Genomic DNA, 15,549 nt, shown 5'->3' with positions numbered 1-15,549 from the left:
TCCTAATATCCCATTGCAAAAGAAAAATAATTGCATGACTGTCCCAGAGGTTTCAGGCTCATTTTGGGGTATTTCTAAAGATTCCCTTTAACCCATATTTTATTTGTGTTTTAAACATTTCTTTGATGGTATCCCAGAAAGAAATAATTTATTATTCCTAGAAATATAATACTACTATAACATTTCTGACTAGGATGATTTTCTGTTTCTAAAATCTTTTAAATTTTATAATGCTTGTAATGCATGCTTATTACAAGTTTTTAAAAAGCATGAAATTATAATTTTTTTATAAAAGGAAAATAACCTGCATAGCTTTCCCCTGCCTTTCCCTCCCCTTTTGAATAATTGAATCTAAAAGACATTAAGTAGGGCTGAGTAAGGTAGGAGTCTACATGACATCAAACCTAGAAGCTGTAAGAGAATAGATGGATAATTTAGCTACATGACAATAAAAAATTTCTACATGGAAAAAATTAAGCCATCACAAATAGGAAAAACTATTTGCATCACTTATGTTCAAAGGGCCAATTTTGTTTTTTTTTTTGTATGTAAAGAGCTTATACAAAGCAATTAGAAAAACAGCATCAACCCAACAGGAAATCTACAAAGGAAGGGAACAAACTGTTCATAGAAAATTATGCAGTTTGTTCCTTTCCTTTATATAAAAATGAGACATTTTCTTAAGTATATGAGAAAATGCCTAAATTCTCATTAATAAGTAAAATGTAGTTTAAAAGTATATTGAGATGCTACATTTTACCTATTAAATTGACAGAGATCCGCCATTAAAATATTTTTTGAAATGCCTGTAAAAAAGCAAGCACTTTCAAACATTGCTGATGGAATTACAAATTAATACAACATGTGTGGGACACAGTTTGGGAATATTCAGCAAATTTACTAATACACATTCCCTTTGACCCAGTAATTTTACTTCTGGGAATTTAGGTTACTGATACACTTCCACACAAACTGACAAATTTATAAACATATTTATTGCAGCATAGTTGGTAACAGCAAAAGATGGTAAGCAATACAAATGTCCACGCATATAGGGAACTGGTTAAATAAATTATAGTGCATCCATAGAATGGAATACTATGCAGACATTAAAAAGAATAAAGAAACTTCATGTGGAAGTGGAATGAAGTCTAAGGAATATGTTAAGAGAAAAAAGCGAAGTATAGAAGTATGCATATATTATGCTACTATTCTTGTAAGAAAAAGGGAGGAAAAGGGTAGTAAATGTACATAAAGTATCTCTGGAAATACCCATAAGAACTGATTGCATTGTCTCTAGAGTTAACAACTAGATGGCTATAGTACAGGAGTATAAGATATTTTTCAAAGAACACCTTTTTATAGCTGTTGAATTTTGAACCATGGGGATTTACCTGTGTAATACATAAACGTCTAATGAAAAAGAGAAAACACCTGTAGGCCAAATAAAAAGAAAGAAGCATAACATTATATCAAATGCTTTTATAGATCCTATAACCATAATAAACATCAGATTTTTTTTTTCTTTGCTGTCTAGCTATCTCTTTGTAAATAGGATTATTCACTAAATTTCCTAATGCTGAATTATTCCTGGAGTGATTCCTATGTGACATTTTTTTTTTCCTGAGACAGAGTCTTACTCTGTCACCCAAGCTGGAGTGTAGTGGTGCAATCTCAGCTCACTGTAACCTCTACCTCCTGGGTTCAAGTGATTCTCCTGCCTCAGCCTCCCGAATAGCTGGGATTATAGGCACGTGCCACCACACCTGGCTAATTTTTGTATTTTTAGTAGAGATGGGATTTCACCATGTTGGCCAGGCTGGCCTCAAACTCCTGACCTCCTGGCCTCGGCTCTCCAAACTGCTGGGATTACAGGTGTGAGCCACCATGCCTGGCCACTATGTGACATTCTTTTAATGCCCTGCTAGTTTATATTTGTTTATATTTAAATTTTTTGCATTAATATTCAAAACTGAAGATTTGTTTATAGTGGGTGTTTTGTTTGTCAATCATCTTTGGCATGTTTTGATAAGGAATATTATGAAACTGTATGAGAGTTGGAAATATTTCCGTTTTTTTCTTCCCCCTCACCCCTTGAGGCAGGCAAGCTGAGTTTGAATGCTCTCAGTATTTTTGCATATGCAGTAATTGTAGTGTTACCCACAGGAAGAAGAAGGAAATACTTGCAAAACACAAAAAACTTCCTGGCTCCAAGATTGTGTTTTATCCTTATCTCCAACCAATGATCTTATGGTGATAGCTCGAGAGCAAAAAGCTGTATTTCTAGTGCGTGAGTATCCTATTATTTTCAGCGACCTTTATTTTGACGCATTGGATAGAAGAGAAAATGGATTAGGTGAAAAGAATATAACACTTTTTATTTATTTTTTTCTCTCTCTCTCTCCCCATCCACCCCCTCCCTCCCTCCCTCCCTCTCCATTTCCCTCTTTGTCCCCCTTCCATTCTGTTTGTTTTCTCCCTTTTTTCTTTCTTGTCTGTAGCTACTTTAGCGCTCTCTGTATGGTATCTCAGGGGCAGTACTGTGCATTGCTCAATTCTTGCAAGGGGCAGTCAGAGCTAAAAAGGTCATTGACCTTTTCTTAGTAACAATGTGAATTAGGTGATTTTCAACTCTAATTTGAAAACCCATAATATTATAGATTTCTGTTTTGGGCATAACATTTTAACTCATAATTTTTTGTTGAAGATTAAAATTGAGGTTTTTTTCATATCTTATAGATCTCCAAACCTTACTGATCAAAGTAAAATTATGTGTAAAATGTGTATAGAATGGTCTTACAAAGCAAATTTACCCTCAAGTAGCAAAGATCTAGTAGAAAAATTTTCTCCGTCATCTGAAGATAAAAGTAATCTTAAACTAGGCAGGATGGGCATAGGAATTAATAACTTTATTCTACAAGAACTATGACAACATTATACAGGTTGAATTGGGGGAAGGAGAGGCTGAAGGCCAGGAGACTAGGTGTATTATAAGAATCTTATAAACATTTTTATCTTATATTTACCTATAAAAAGGACCCAAGTCAGTTAATACACAACTGTTAAATTTTGTAATAATATTCTAAGGGGAAAGAGCAAAATTTATAAATTATTCTTTTAGTATATTATAGCTAAAATTATTTTATGTGATATCTTAATTCTTTCAGCAAAATGGAAATATAGTGATAAAGGAAAGGAAGAAATGCAATTTGCTGTTGGCTGGAGTGGTTCATTAAACGTCGAAGAAGGGTAGGTGCCAGTTAATTTTTGTTTCTCTGTGTGTTACATGTATGTATGAAATTATTTGACTTGTAGGTGAATCTATTAAAAAGTTTCATTATTTGGTTGGGCGCAGTGGTTCACGTCTGTAATCCTAGCACTTTGGGAGGCCAAGGCAGGAAGATCATTTGAGTCCAGGAGTTCAAGATCACCCTGGGCAACGTAGTAAGACTCTGTCTCTACAAAAAAATTTAAAAATTAGCTGGACGTGGTGCACACACCTGTAGTCCCAGCTACTCGAGAGGCTGAGGCAGGAGGATTGCTTGAACCCAGGAGTTTGAGGCTGCAGTGAGCTATGATCATGCCCTGCATTCCAGCCAGTGCAACAGAGTGACAACCTGTCTCTTAAAAAAAAATAATAATTTTTTAAAATAAGAAATTTCATTATTTGAAATGTTTAGTAAATGTATGTGCATCCTAATTTTATAGGTTGTAGAGAATGATTCGATCAGCAAATTTTATGTATCGTGTAATTATGTTTTTAAAAAATTCTGTTGGAAGATTTAAGGAAGAATTCAAAAAGAATCTCATAAAATCTTTTTTACATTTTGTCTTTTCCCTCTGTTCTCCATTACTAATTTTATTCATCGAAAAAGTCAAGGGCAATCATTGTCTTCTCTGCTTTGGTGATATTGGGCTTATACTTGAAGGATACAGTACTACATTAATTCTTAAAACTCATAAATACTTCAGAAATGCAAGTTAGTACATTAGTTTCCTGCTGACCCAGTAAAGTTTTTATAACCATGATATCCAGTATGGTTACATGATGGAGCTGCTAGCCTAGAACCTTGAACCCAAAACTGGTTTTCAGTTAAATTTTTATGACTGAAAACTGTCTGATCAGAATGAGTAAGAAAATCCTTCAGAATTTGAATTCAGATAAAAGACAACCAAGTAGAAGTGCCTAGAACATGCCTGGCACATTGTAGATATTTGAAATATTCTCTACTTTTTTTTTTTTTTTTTTTTTTGAAGACGGAGTCTCTCTCTGTCACCCAGGCTGGAGTGCAGTGGCACCATCTCGGCTCACTGCAAGCTCTGCCTCCCGGGTTCACGCCATTCTCCTGCCTCAGCCTCCCGAGTAGCTGGGATTACAGGCACGTGCCACCACGCTCGGCTAATTTTTTGTATTTTTTAGTAGAGACGGGGTTTCACCATGTTAGCCAGGATGGTCTTGATCCCCTGACCTCGTGATCCACCTGCCTCGGCCTCCCAAAGTGCTGGGATTACAGGCGTGAGCCACCCCGCCCAGCCAATATTCTCTACTATTATCAAAATAAATGGTAATATTTCTCCTTACACCATTTAGCCTAAGTGTTTTAAAGACATTTGATCTCTGTCAGAAATGCAAAGCAAACATAATACTTTAAAAATAGCGAACAAACATGAAGATGAATTTTGTTCATTAATTACCTAGTATGATGTATGGCATAGAAATGTTTATAGTTTCTTGGATAAGCTGGTGATGATCCTCAGGTTTGACAGATTTAACAAAAGTCAGTGGGTAGGAGTTGTTTTGATTTTGAGACTTAGTTTCTGAGCTCCTGACAAATATTTCAAGTCTACATGTCAGAAAAAAATATCTATCTTTTTTATATAACATCACACCTAACATGTGCTTAGAAATAGATGATCAGAGCAGTTTCTGCAAAATAGAAAAGAAAACCGAGCAAGTTGAAATACGTAAATTCCTAAAATAATGTACCCTGCAGAAATACCGTTTGCATGTAACATGACTGGCAGTTCCTCAACCATTTGCCCAGCTCCTGATCAAACAAGAGACAGGCTGAAGTTCTTAGCTGAAGCAGAGGAGAGGGAGGGAGATAGTAGGAAATGGCTGTGTGGGGATCATTTGAGCTTTGCTCAGTTCTGTATACAGTCAGTTGTGTAAGTAAAGTTTTGCTTTCTGTACTTTCATGTTTTTCATGACAATACAGAGTGAAAAATTCTGTTTTTTATTAACCTCAAATGCATGTGGCATTACATTTTGTGTGAATGAATTTTATGGACCTTACCGGTGGTGGAGTTTTACTGTATTTTTACTTATGCATCAAATAAAACTGGTTCACAGAAGTCATCTTCCAGTTATTATCCTTTAACATCCAATTATAGAGAAATAAAAGTAATTGGTAAGTTCGGTGGGTAAGCATATGATTTTGTTTTTGTTTTTAGGGAATGGGTAACCAGTGCTTTATGTATCCCACTAGCAAGCCAAAAGAGGTAAGGATAAATAAGAGTTATCTGTTTTCTTTGCTTTGATTTATGAGTTGTTAAGATAATAAATTTTGTTTGTGACAGGAGTTCCACTGGGCGTCCTGACTGGACCTGCATTGTGGTGGGTTTTACTTCAGGTTATGTGCGCTTCTACACTGAGGTGAGTTGAGTTTTCAACAGCTAGAAAACACTAGTTGACTGCAATATCTGGTTATGCATCCCCTTTATACTAGTTTGTAACTTTATTACCTGCTGCCTGAAAATGTGTAGTTGATGCTTTATGGGGGTAGAGGCCGGGATAGGCCGTGGCAAGTTCTGGTAGAAGATACAGAGAAGAGGAGCTGTATTCTGAAAAGAGTGTACCTGGTATCTCTGGAAAACTGTTGTGGAAATGGTACTCTTTGCCTGGCCATACCTGCTCAGGTATATTGGTAAGAAAACAAGCAGGGCCCTTCTCTGTGCTTCCTCCTAGAATGGTGTGCTCTTGCTTGCACAGCTTTTGAATGAGGACCCAGTACTTCAACTTAAATGCAGAACCTATGAAATACCACGACATCCCGGCGTGACTGAGCAGGTAGTGTAAAAAAAATGTGTTCCAACAGTAACAGTGGCATTACTTTGAAGCAGTTTCTCTCCTCTTTTTTGGGTAGAAACTTAAAAGATATATTTGTCTTGTGGCACAGTTAGCTCTGCTATCATAGTCTAGAAATATAATCTATTGGTAGCTGAGTAAAGAATACCAGTCTTGCTTTTACTTATTTAATGAAATATTATATGTTTCATTCTACAACAAAGTAAAACCCTTTAGTTAGAAGCCAAGAAAATTTCTTATTTTTAGAATTTAATAGTGACTTAAGGCAAAAATACGATATTTTATAACCTTATATCTTTTTTTATTTGGATTTAGGTGCCAAAATTACCCAGAGTAAAAGAAAAAAAATTTGGCCTTCTTGTTACTAGTGATACTACCTTGTACTTAACTGTTTCTCCGAAAAGGGATTAGTAAGCTTTTGTTCATAGTGGAAAATACATCTATTCATTGAAGATTTTAACTGAGAAAATAATACTGTTTGGTATCTAAGGCTCTAACTTCTTAGGTGCCTTGTAACATTTTGGTTGTCTTAGTCAAAAAATAATTGTAGGGCCATTTAAACCAATATGCTTTTATTTGTTTGGCAGAGTGCATAGTCAAAAACTATGTAATATGCCTTCCCTTTGTTGTACTACTTGGCCTCCAAAAGATTTCAGGTAAACAGATGTATATACTGTATGCATTTGTTAATTTAATTTGCATGGGAGATGGACTGGAGCTGTAAAAGAATCTTAACTATCTAGTAAGAGAGACTAGGATTAAAATCTAATAATATCTATGGATGAATTAATCAGTAATATAAAGCACTACCTAATTTATTGGTAATTTATTTGGACAGAATACATTCTGTACAAGCTTAGAGAAAGAGGAGTTCAATTTGGACCAGGAAAATAAGAAAATTCCATGGATGAGGCGAGATTTGCATTAAGCCTTGAATAATGGGTGTAGAATTTAATTAGGTAACAGAAAAGAGGGGAAAGTGTTTCAGGTAATCAGGAGAAAATTTGAGAGAAGATTCGAATGTAGAACTATATATACAACAACAAAGAAACTTATGTTATAAAATAATGAGAAATTGTCAAATAAGCAGAGTGGCCAAATTTTGTATAAATTCAAAAGCCAAGTGAAAAATTAGAATTGATTTAGGAAATGAGAGAAACTCCTAAAGATTTATGAGAAGGAAGTGATATAATCAAAGGAATATTGAAGATTTCTTTCTTCAGGATAAACTGGAATTAGGGAGGCTAGTTATCTGGTTTTTTAAGTTATCTGTAACAGATGTGGAGTGCTGGGAGCCAGGACTAAAATGGCTATGGGAAGAGAGAAAGGATCAGTACAAAAATTGTTTTGGGGCTGGGCACAGTGGCTCACACCTGTAATCCCAGCACTTTGGGAGCCCGAGGTGGGCGGATAGTCTGAGCTCAGGAGTTTGAGACCAGCCTGGGTAACACGGTGAAACCCTGTCTCTACTAAAATACAAAAAATTAGCCAGGCATGGCGGCATGTACCTGTAGTCCCAGCTACTTGGAAGGCTGAGGCAGGAGAATTGCTTGAACCCGGGAGGCGGAGGTTGCAGTGAGCTAAGATCTCGCCACTACACTCCAGCCTGGGTGACAGAGTGAGACTCCATGTCAAAAAAAAAAAAAAAAAAATTATTTTGAAGAAGCAATTAATAAGACCTGGTTATTGTGTAGAGATGTACGATTTTTTAAAAATGAGCTAAAGATGTCTCTAAGATACTTATCCTGAGGAGTGCCATTGTCAAAGTTGGAATAGGGGACTACATTGGCAGTAAATGTTATTAAATGAAGTTTTGCACATGTTGAGTTTGAGGCGATGGTAGGAAATAAAATCAAGTTACTGGTATCATGTAATGATACAAAACTGCTGTATAGGCACAGAGACTAGGTTGGACATGATGGTTGAAGTCATAGATAATGAATGAATTATTTCAAGTAAAGAGTGTAGGAAAATAAAACTGCAGGCTGAAGACTTAAGTCTTAGTAACTAATAATACTCATCATAAGGAGATAGGAGAAATTGAACTATTAAAGGAAACAAGAAACAGCTGGAAATCAAAGAAGATAATCTGTGAACTGAAGATAACTTTCCAGAGATGTTTTTCATTTTTCTAAAAATTCACTGGATGACGAAGCTTTTTAAAATGCATTAAATTTGGTCATGTCTATAATACTCCTTTTTTAGAACTGGTGGAAAAATATAACTAACATTTAAATATTTCCTTGCTATTTGCTGTACAAACCAAGAAAATCATCTCAAAATTTTTATCAAGAAGGAAGTCTTTGTTGTTACTCTGGATGCTACGTTAAACAGCTCTGGATCTGACAGGTCAATTTATATATCAAAGATATCTTCTATTTGCTTCTTTTTAATATACTCCCAGATTTGTCAGAGATCACAGAAGCATATTTCCTCTAATTCAGTTCTAGGAGCAATGAGTGTAGTACGGGTGACAGCAGGTCATTCGTTGCAGGAGAGGATTCTAAAGAGAGGAAAAATCTCCTGGAATTTCAAAGAAATTTCTTTTGTATAATAGCTTCTGTAAAAAGATCTTCTCTGTCATCTAGCACAATATCTACAGATTTGGGGCCATTGGTGTTTGTATTACTGTTTTCTTCAGGAAGACTACCTGGTTTTGGAGAAATTGACTTGCTAGTGATTAGGTCTTTTCTGTTTTCTAGCTCCCCAAAGTCAGTGAGGAGGCTGTCTCCCTGCTGCTGTGCTCACTGGGCCATGCATGCTTAGCCTTGTGAACTTGTCATGTGAGAACACATGCCATGTTCCTTCTCCACTGGCTTATGCCACTGTGGCCCAGAAGTCTTTTTTAAAAAGAGAAACAGCCTGACAGTCCAGTAGAAAAAGGAGCAAGGCAGATCTCAAGAGAAGAAATTGGCCCAAAAGCATATAAGAAAATTTTGAACCTTAATAATAATCTAAGAACTCTAAGAAAATACAATGAGACAACTTTTCACCTTTTGGATTGGCAAAGATAAAGATTAACAAACTTTTGATGACAATATACAGAAACAGTCACTCTCGTGTTATTGGTGGAAATATAAGTTGATAGGTACTTTTTGAGGCAACTTAATATATATGAGAATGAAAATTGTGAATACTGTATGACCCCACAGACCCACTTGAAGGAATTTACACTAAAGTAATATCCTACTAACATGAAAAGATACAGACAGAAGAATGTTTATCGCAGTGATATTTATAATGATGAAAATATATTAATTCATAAATATTCTTTACTGCCTATTATTTGCCCAGTTCACTTCTAATCCCTGATGATTCATTGGTGTAACAGGCATACGAGGTTCCTGCTTTCACGGGGCTTACAGTTTGGGGATGGTGGAGGGAAACCAACAGTAGGCAGCTAGAGATATCAAGGTGATTCCAATCTCTGCTAGGTGCTGTAAAGGAAGTCATGTTGATAAGATAGCAATGTGCCAAGAGAATAGGTATGTTGTTTGAGATGGAGGTTCAGGGGCAGCCTCTCTGGGTAACTAACATTTGAACTGAAACCTGAATGACAGGAACAATTAGGCAGGTGAAGATCTGAGAGGAGAAGGTCCAAGCACATGCAAAGGTCTGAGGGTAATGATGACCTCTCATATTTGCCAGATGTTGCAGCCATGGTTAATGAGTTCAGGTTTTATTCTAAATGCAGAAGGGAGTCATTGAAGAGTTTTAATCAGGAGATTGGTTTGATCTGCTATGTCTCACCAAGAGCACACTGGCTGTGTGGAGCATGGATTGTAGAGAGCAAGAGTGGAAGCAGGAGGCCAAACCGAATGTCCGTCAATATGAACTGGTTAAGTAAAATCGGGTACATGTAATGAAAGACTGTGCAGCCACAACAAAAAATGATTTGTTCACTTATTGAAATGGAAAAATATCATTGACATATTATTGAGTAGTAAAAAACATGTTAGGATACTATATGTGGTATATAGCCTTATGCAAATGTGTATGAATATATTTGGGGATGTGTATTGAGACGTGTCTGGGATTTCGGGTGAGTATTCTTCTGTTTTTACATACTGTTTGTATCTGTGCAATGAGTATATTTACTTTTTATGAAATTGTAATTCTTTCTTTACTCCTAGCATCTTTGACATAATTATTCACCATATACAAAAGGTTATATTTGAAAAGAATTTTAGGTCTTTGGCAAAAAGGCACTCTGAAATTAATTTTTTGTCTATTTTTACTGTTCTTCTGCCTGATACTGCTTTGGGTGTTGGGTGGTTGATGGTTTAGTCCCAGTATTTTTTATTTTACATTATTCGTGAAATTCAGTATAATAAAAAGTAGATAAGCTTATTTGATGTATCTATTCAAGAACTTTTTTTTAAATTTCTTAAATAGAATGAAGAGTTGAGTATCTTATATCCAGCTGCCATTGTGACTATTGATGGATTTAGCCTTTTTCAATCTCTTCGTGCTTGTCGAAATCAGGTAGCAAAAGGTAATATTTTGGCAAGAAATATTTAACCTCTGTTAATGTTTGTTTTATTTAATTTCACCTGCTTATGGAATTAAGTATGTCTTCTAAGTAAAAAAGGCCTTCTGAACTAGATTTATGGGGAAAACCTGCCTTCTGTAGAGAAAGGGGATCATGTTGAGTAGATTGCTTAGTAAGGTAGAGACAAGAGCTAAAACATAAACACTCTTCACATGTTGCCTTTGGAGAGTGTGGTCAGCACAGGAACACTGGGCTTTCTTCACGAATTCAGCAGTATGTCTTGGCTAGCTAGATTTGCAACCAACATTGACAACCAACCCTAGTATTAACAACTAACATTGGGGTAAAGAATTTAGTTGCATGTGGCTGAGGTACCAGATTTTCACTAGATCAGCAGCTGATCAAGGCCAACATCCTAAAATCTGGTGACTCTACATTGCTTCCATCCTCCCTGAGAATAAAGCTATGACTGTGTGCAAGGGAAATGCAAGATCCTACAGATATCACTGTAGGCAGGACCCAGCAGGGAGTCAACATGAGCTGCTTTTTGCTAACTCAGAACACTCAGAATGGAGAAAAGCTAGAGGCCTAAACTTAATATATATATGGGCAACGACATTATTTTGTGACTTAGGGATGAAAACTGCCCAAATAATCAAGAATTCTTACTTTTACTACCTATAGTTTACATTCTGATGCTGTTACATCTTTTAGAAGAGATATTTCATCAAATTCAACATGGCATTGATTGTAAGATACACTATTATTTTATGTACCACTAAGAAGAGAAACTATTGCCAGTGAAAGACACACCATCAATTTTCAGATCTCAATTTCAGAGTTGTGAAAATATGGAAGAGTCTTAAAATCAGTGAAAATATGAGTAGTAGCACTAACTTCCCCTTTTCTTCTGGGATTGAGTAGAGGAGCCTTAATGGCCCCAAAACAAAGTTTAACTTTGGTGAAAAATTAAATGGCTGATAATACCGATTATAAAATTATTGTCTATTTTTAGTTTATTAAATTAATGGACTTCTACGGAAAATTGCCTTTTGATATATAGATTAATGGTGAGTATTTTAAATGTTCTCAAGATAATGAAGCTTATGGTGGGCTAAATTTAAATAATTTAAAAGATTCTGAAAATAGATATAAAAATTTAAACAAATTCTGACCTAGTAAAAAAGCATTTACTAGAAAAGAACCACATAGCCAAGACATCAGAATTTTTAACAATCATATCAACCTGCTAAAAAAGACAGAGAAAAATTTTTGATTGCAATATGAGATGCTGGATTTAGACTAGGTTTAGAAACAATTTTATGAAGCAGTAAACATATCCTAATTAGCCTATGTTTTCAGGAAGCTGTCTCAACCATTTAGGAGTTAAACTTTGTTTTGGGGCCACTAAGTCTCCTCTACTCAATCCCAGAAGAAAAGGGGAAGTCAGCGCCACTACTCATATTTTCACTGATTATAAGACTTTTCTTTTACATATTTTAACAACTCTAAAACTGGGATATGAAATTATTTCTAAATCTAGTCTAAATGCAGCATCTTATATTGTAATAAAAATTTTTTCTCTGTCTTTTTTAGTAGGTTGATATGATTGGTAAAATTCTGAAGTCTTGGCTGTGTGGTTCTTTTTTTACAATTGGTTTAAATTTTTATACCTATTTTCATAATCTTTTAAATTATTTAAATTTAACCCACCATAAGCTTCATTATCTTGAGAACATTTAAAATACTCACCATTAATATATATGCCAAAAGGGAATTTCCTGTGGGTAAGAAGTTTATTAATAAACTAGAAATAGACAATTATTTTATAATTGGTATATCAGCCATTTAATTTTTCACCATTTTTGAATTTCTGTTTGTTTGTTGTATATGAGACCATAAAGCCATTTGTCTCCTAGGAAGTAAGGAATTAAGCCACTTAGTGCCCTTGGGTTGTAAGTTGCTGTAAAAAGAGTTCTGGTTACTTAGCCATAAATTGTGATGTTTATTTTGGCATATAAGAAAATTATCTTTTCTTGGCCTTACTATCAATCTGCAATATTTAGAGGTTGTATTTTTTCTTTATTATTATTTTTTCACTTTCCTGAATGAACAGCCAGAACTCAGCAGTATTCTAATATGTAGCATGGAAGTTTACTGATTCATGGGATGTGCATGAATTTATGGCAAGAGGTGTTTAACTGTTGCTTTTCCTTTTCCTACTCACTGGGTGAAGGGACTGACGTTAAAGATTGGCATTTCATTCATTTTTTTGACAGTGCTGTTGCTTTTAACATATCTTTCTATCAAGTCTGGCCTCAGATACCTAGGTTAGAGACCTTGCTGTATGTGTGCTTTCCCAGGTATATCAGGATTTTAGTTTTTGAATCAGTAAAGCACTGATTCCTATCCCCAGGATTTTATCCACTTTGTTAAGAGGGAGAAATTGCTTACTTGGCATCACTTGCAGTTTGAATTCACTTTGTTTTTGTTTTGTTTTCTTTTGTTGTTTTCGAGAGGGAGTCTCCCTGTCTCACCCGGGCTGGAGTGCAGTGGCGTGATCTCAGCATACTGCAACCTCCACCTCCCAGGTTCAAGCGATTTTCCTGCCTCAGCCTCCCGAGTAGCTGGTACTGAAGGCGTGTACCACCACGTCTGGCTCATTTTTGTATTTTTACTAGAGATGGGGGTTTCACCATGTTGGCCAGGCTGATCTCAAAGCGATCTGCCTGCGATCTCAAGTGATCTGCCTGCCTCGGCCTCCCGAAGTGCTGGGATTACAGGCATGAGCCACCATGCCCGGCCTGAATTCACTTTGATTTTTAGTAGTAGCCTAGGATTTTTATTTTTATTTATTTATTTATTTATTTATTTTTTGAGACGGAGTCTTGCCCTGTCACCCAGGCACCCAGGCTGGAGTGCAGTGGCGCGATCTCGGCTCACTGCAAGCTCCGCCTCCCGGGTTCACGCCATTCTCCTGCCTCAGCCTCTCCGAGTAGCTGGGACTACAGGCGCCCGCCACCACGCCCGGCTAATTTTTTTGTATTTTTTAGTAGAGACGGGGTTTCACCGTGGTCTCGATCTCCTGACCTCGTGATCTGCCCGCCTCGGCCTCCCAAAGTGCTGGGATTACAAGCGTGAGCCACCGCGCCCGGCTGACGTAGTGTAGGATTTTTAATAGTCTTCTTTAATTACTGGAGTGTTCCAGAATCTTTTGTGACAGCCAACTTAGTCTTTTAAATGTTTGCATTTTATGTGCATTGTCTTGGTGTGAATAAATCTCATTTTTTTTTTTTTTTTTTTGAGAGGATCCTCTCACCAGGCTGGATCATGGCCGACTCCCGCCATGCCCTCCCCTCAGCCTCTCCGAGTAGCTGGGACTACAGGCGCCTGCCACCACGCCCGGCTAATTTTTTGTATTTTTAGTAGAGACGGGGTTTCACCGTGGTCTCGATCTCCTGACCTCGTGATCCGCCCGCCTCGGCCTCCCAAAGTGCTGGGATTACAAGCGTGAGCCACCGCGCCCGGCCTTATGCCTTGTTTTCATTACTTTGCCTCATTATTAGCTGAAATTTTAGAATAAGAAATTAGTATGGTTTTAATGTTTTTTTGTAAAACTTCATTTTATCCATAATAATTAAGTTTGAATTGTCTATTTTATTTTTGGTAGCTGCAGCATCAGGCAATGAGAACATACAACCACCACCATTAGCTTATAAGAAATGGGGTCTACAAGATATTGACACTATTATTGATCATGCTAGTGTTGGTAAGTATTAGTAATTCAAATTCTCTTGGAATTTACTTCTTATACTTTTTATTGAAGTATCTTGTTTATTAGAAATGGACATTTATTCTTTATTTATTATTATTATTTTTTAAGATGGAGCTTTGCTGTATCACCCAGGCAGGAGTGCAGTGGCATGATCTCAGCACACTGCAACCTCCGCCTCCCAGGATCGAGTGATCCTCCCACCTCAGCCTCCCAAGTAGCTGAAATTACAAGTGTGCCACCACGCCTGGCTAATTTTTGTATTTTTAATAGAGACAGGATTTCATCATGTTGGCTGGGTTGGTCTTGAACTCCTGACCTCAAGAGGTCCACCGGCCTCATCCTCCCAAAGTGCTGAGATTACAGGCATGAGCCACTGCACCCGGCCAACATTTATTCTTACGTGAAAAAATGCATTGCCTTTAGTGGGACATCTGGAAGTTAGTTCGGATTCAGATCATCATAGGCATGTATCTTTAAAGCTGGGCATGATGGCTAACACCTGTAATCCCAGCACTTTGGGAGGCCGAGGCGGGTGGATCACATGAGGCCAGAAGTTCAAGATTAGCCTGACCCACATAGTGAAACCCTGTCTCTACTAAAAATACAAAAATTAGCCGGGTGTGGTGGTGCACACCTGTATTCCCAGCCACTTAGGAGGCTGAGGCAGGAGAATTGCCTGAACCCGGGAGGTGGAGGTTGCAGTGAGCCAAGATCATGCCACTGCACTCCAACCTGGGTGACAGAGCAAGACTCTGTCTCAAGAAAGCAAAACAAAACAAAAATAAATTGTAGCAGTTTTAATAAAGATTTAATTATGCCCTCAGCCACAGTATTGTACAGTTTTAAATCACTCACTGTTTGACTAATTTTTCTACAGACAAATTTGGTCTATATAATGACCATATAAGTCAGTCTTTTAAAAATATAACCTTGGTCAGGTGTGGTGGCTTGTACCTGTAATCCCAGCTACTCAGAAGGCTGAGGTAGGAGGATCTCTTGAGCCCAAGAGTTCAAGACCAACCTGGGCAATATAGCGAGACCCCATTGCTTAAAAAAAAAAGTAACCTTTAAACTAGTAAAATATAGATAAAAGCAGATTTCTTCCTGCAGCCAGTATAAGAGAGCTTACTGTGTTAGGTATTGAGGGTATAGAGATGTAAAGACATGCTTCTCTGCTGTCTGAAAGTGTGAGTC

The 15,549-nt window shown here is 36.9% G+C and overlaps 1 protein-coding gene across 1 annotated transcript in view; it reads left to right on the top strand.

Annotated features, from left to right (window-relative positions):
* The window catches only part of RAB3GAP2 (RAB3 GTPase activating non-catalytic protein subunit 2), a 121,393-nt gene that overhangs the window by 53,084 nt on the left and 52,760 nt on the right, over window positions 1-15,549 (top strand). The window contains exons 3-9 of the mRNA XM_058430934.1: window positions 2,167-2,290; window positions 3,168-3,249; window positions 5,455-5,502; window positions 5,581-5,656; window positions 5,969-6,070; window positions 10,484-10,583; window positions 14,251-14,349. Coding sequence (XP_058286917.1) covers window positions 2,167-2,290; window positions 3,168-3,249; window positions 5,455-5,502; window positions 5,581-5,656; window positions 5,969-6,070; window positions 10,484-10,583; window positions 14,251-14,349 — 631 coding nt within the window. The remainder of the gene's footprint in view (window positions 1-2,166; window positions 2,291-3,167; window positions 3,250-5,454; window positions 5,503-5,580; window positions 5,657-5,968; window positions 6,071-10,483; window positions 10,584-14,250; window positions 14,350-15,549) is intronic.

The sequence above is a fragment of the Hylobates moloch genome, unplaced genomic scaffold (genome assembly GCF_009828535.3).
Source record: "Hylobates moloch isolate HMO894 unplaced genomic scaffold, HMol_V3 SCAFFOLD_18, whole genome shotgun sequence".
Classification (NCBI taxonomy): domain Eukaryota; kingdom Metazoa; phylum Chordata; class Mammalia; order Primates; family Hylobatidae; genus Hylobates; species Hylobates moloch.
The sequence above is the reverse complement of the archived record's forward strand: the minus strand, read 5'-3'. Positions and strand labels throughout refer to the sequence as shown.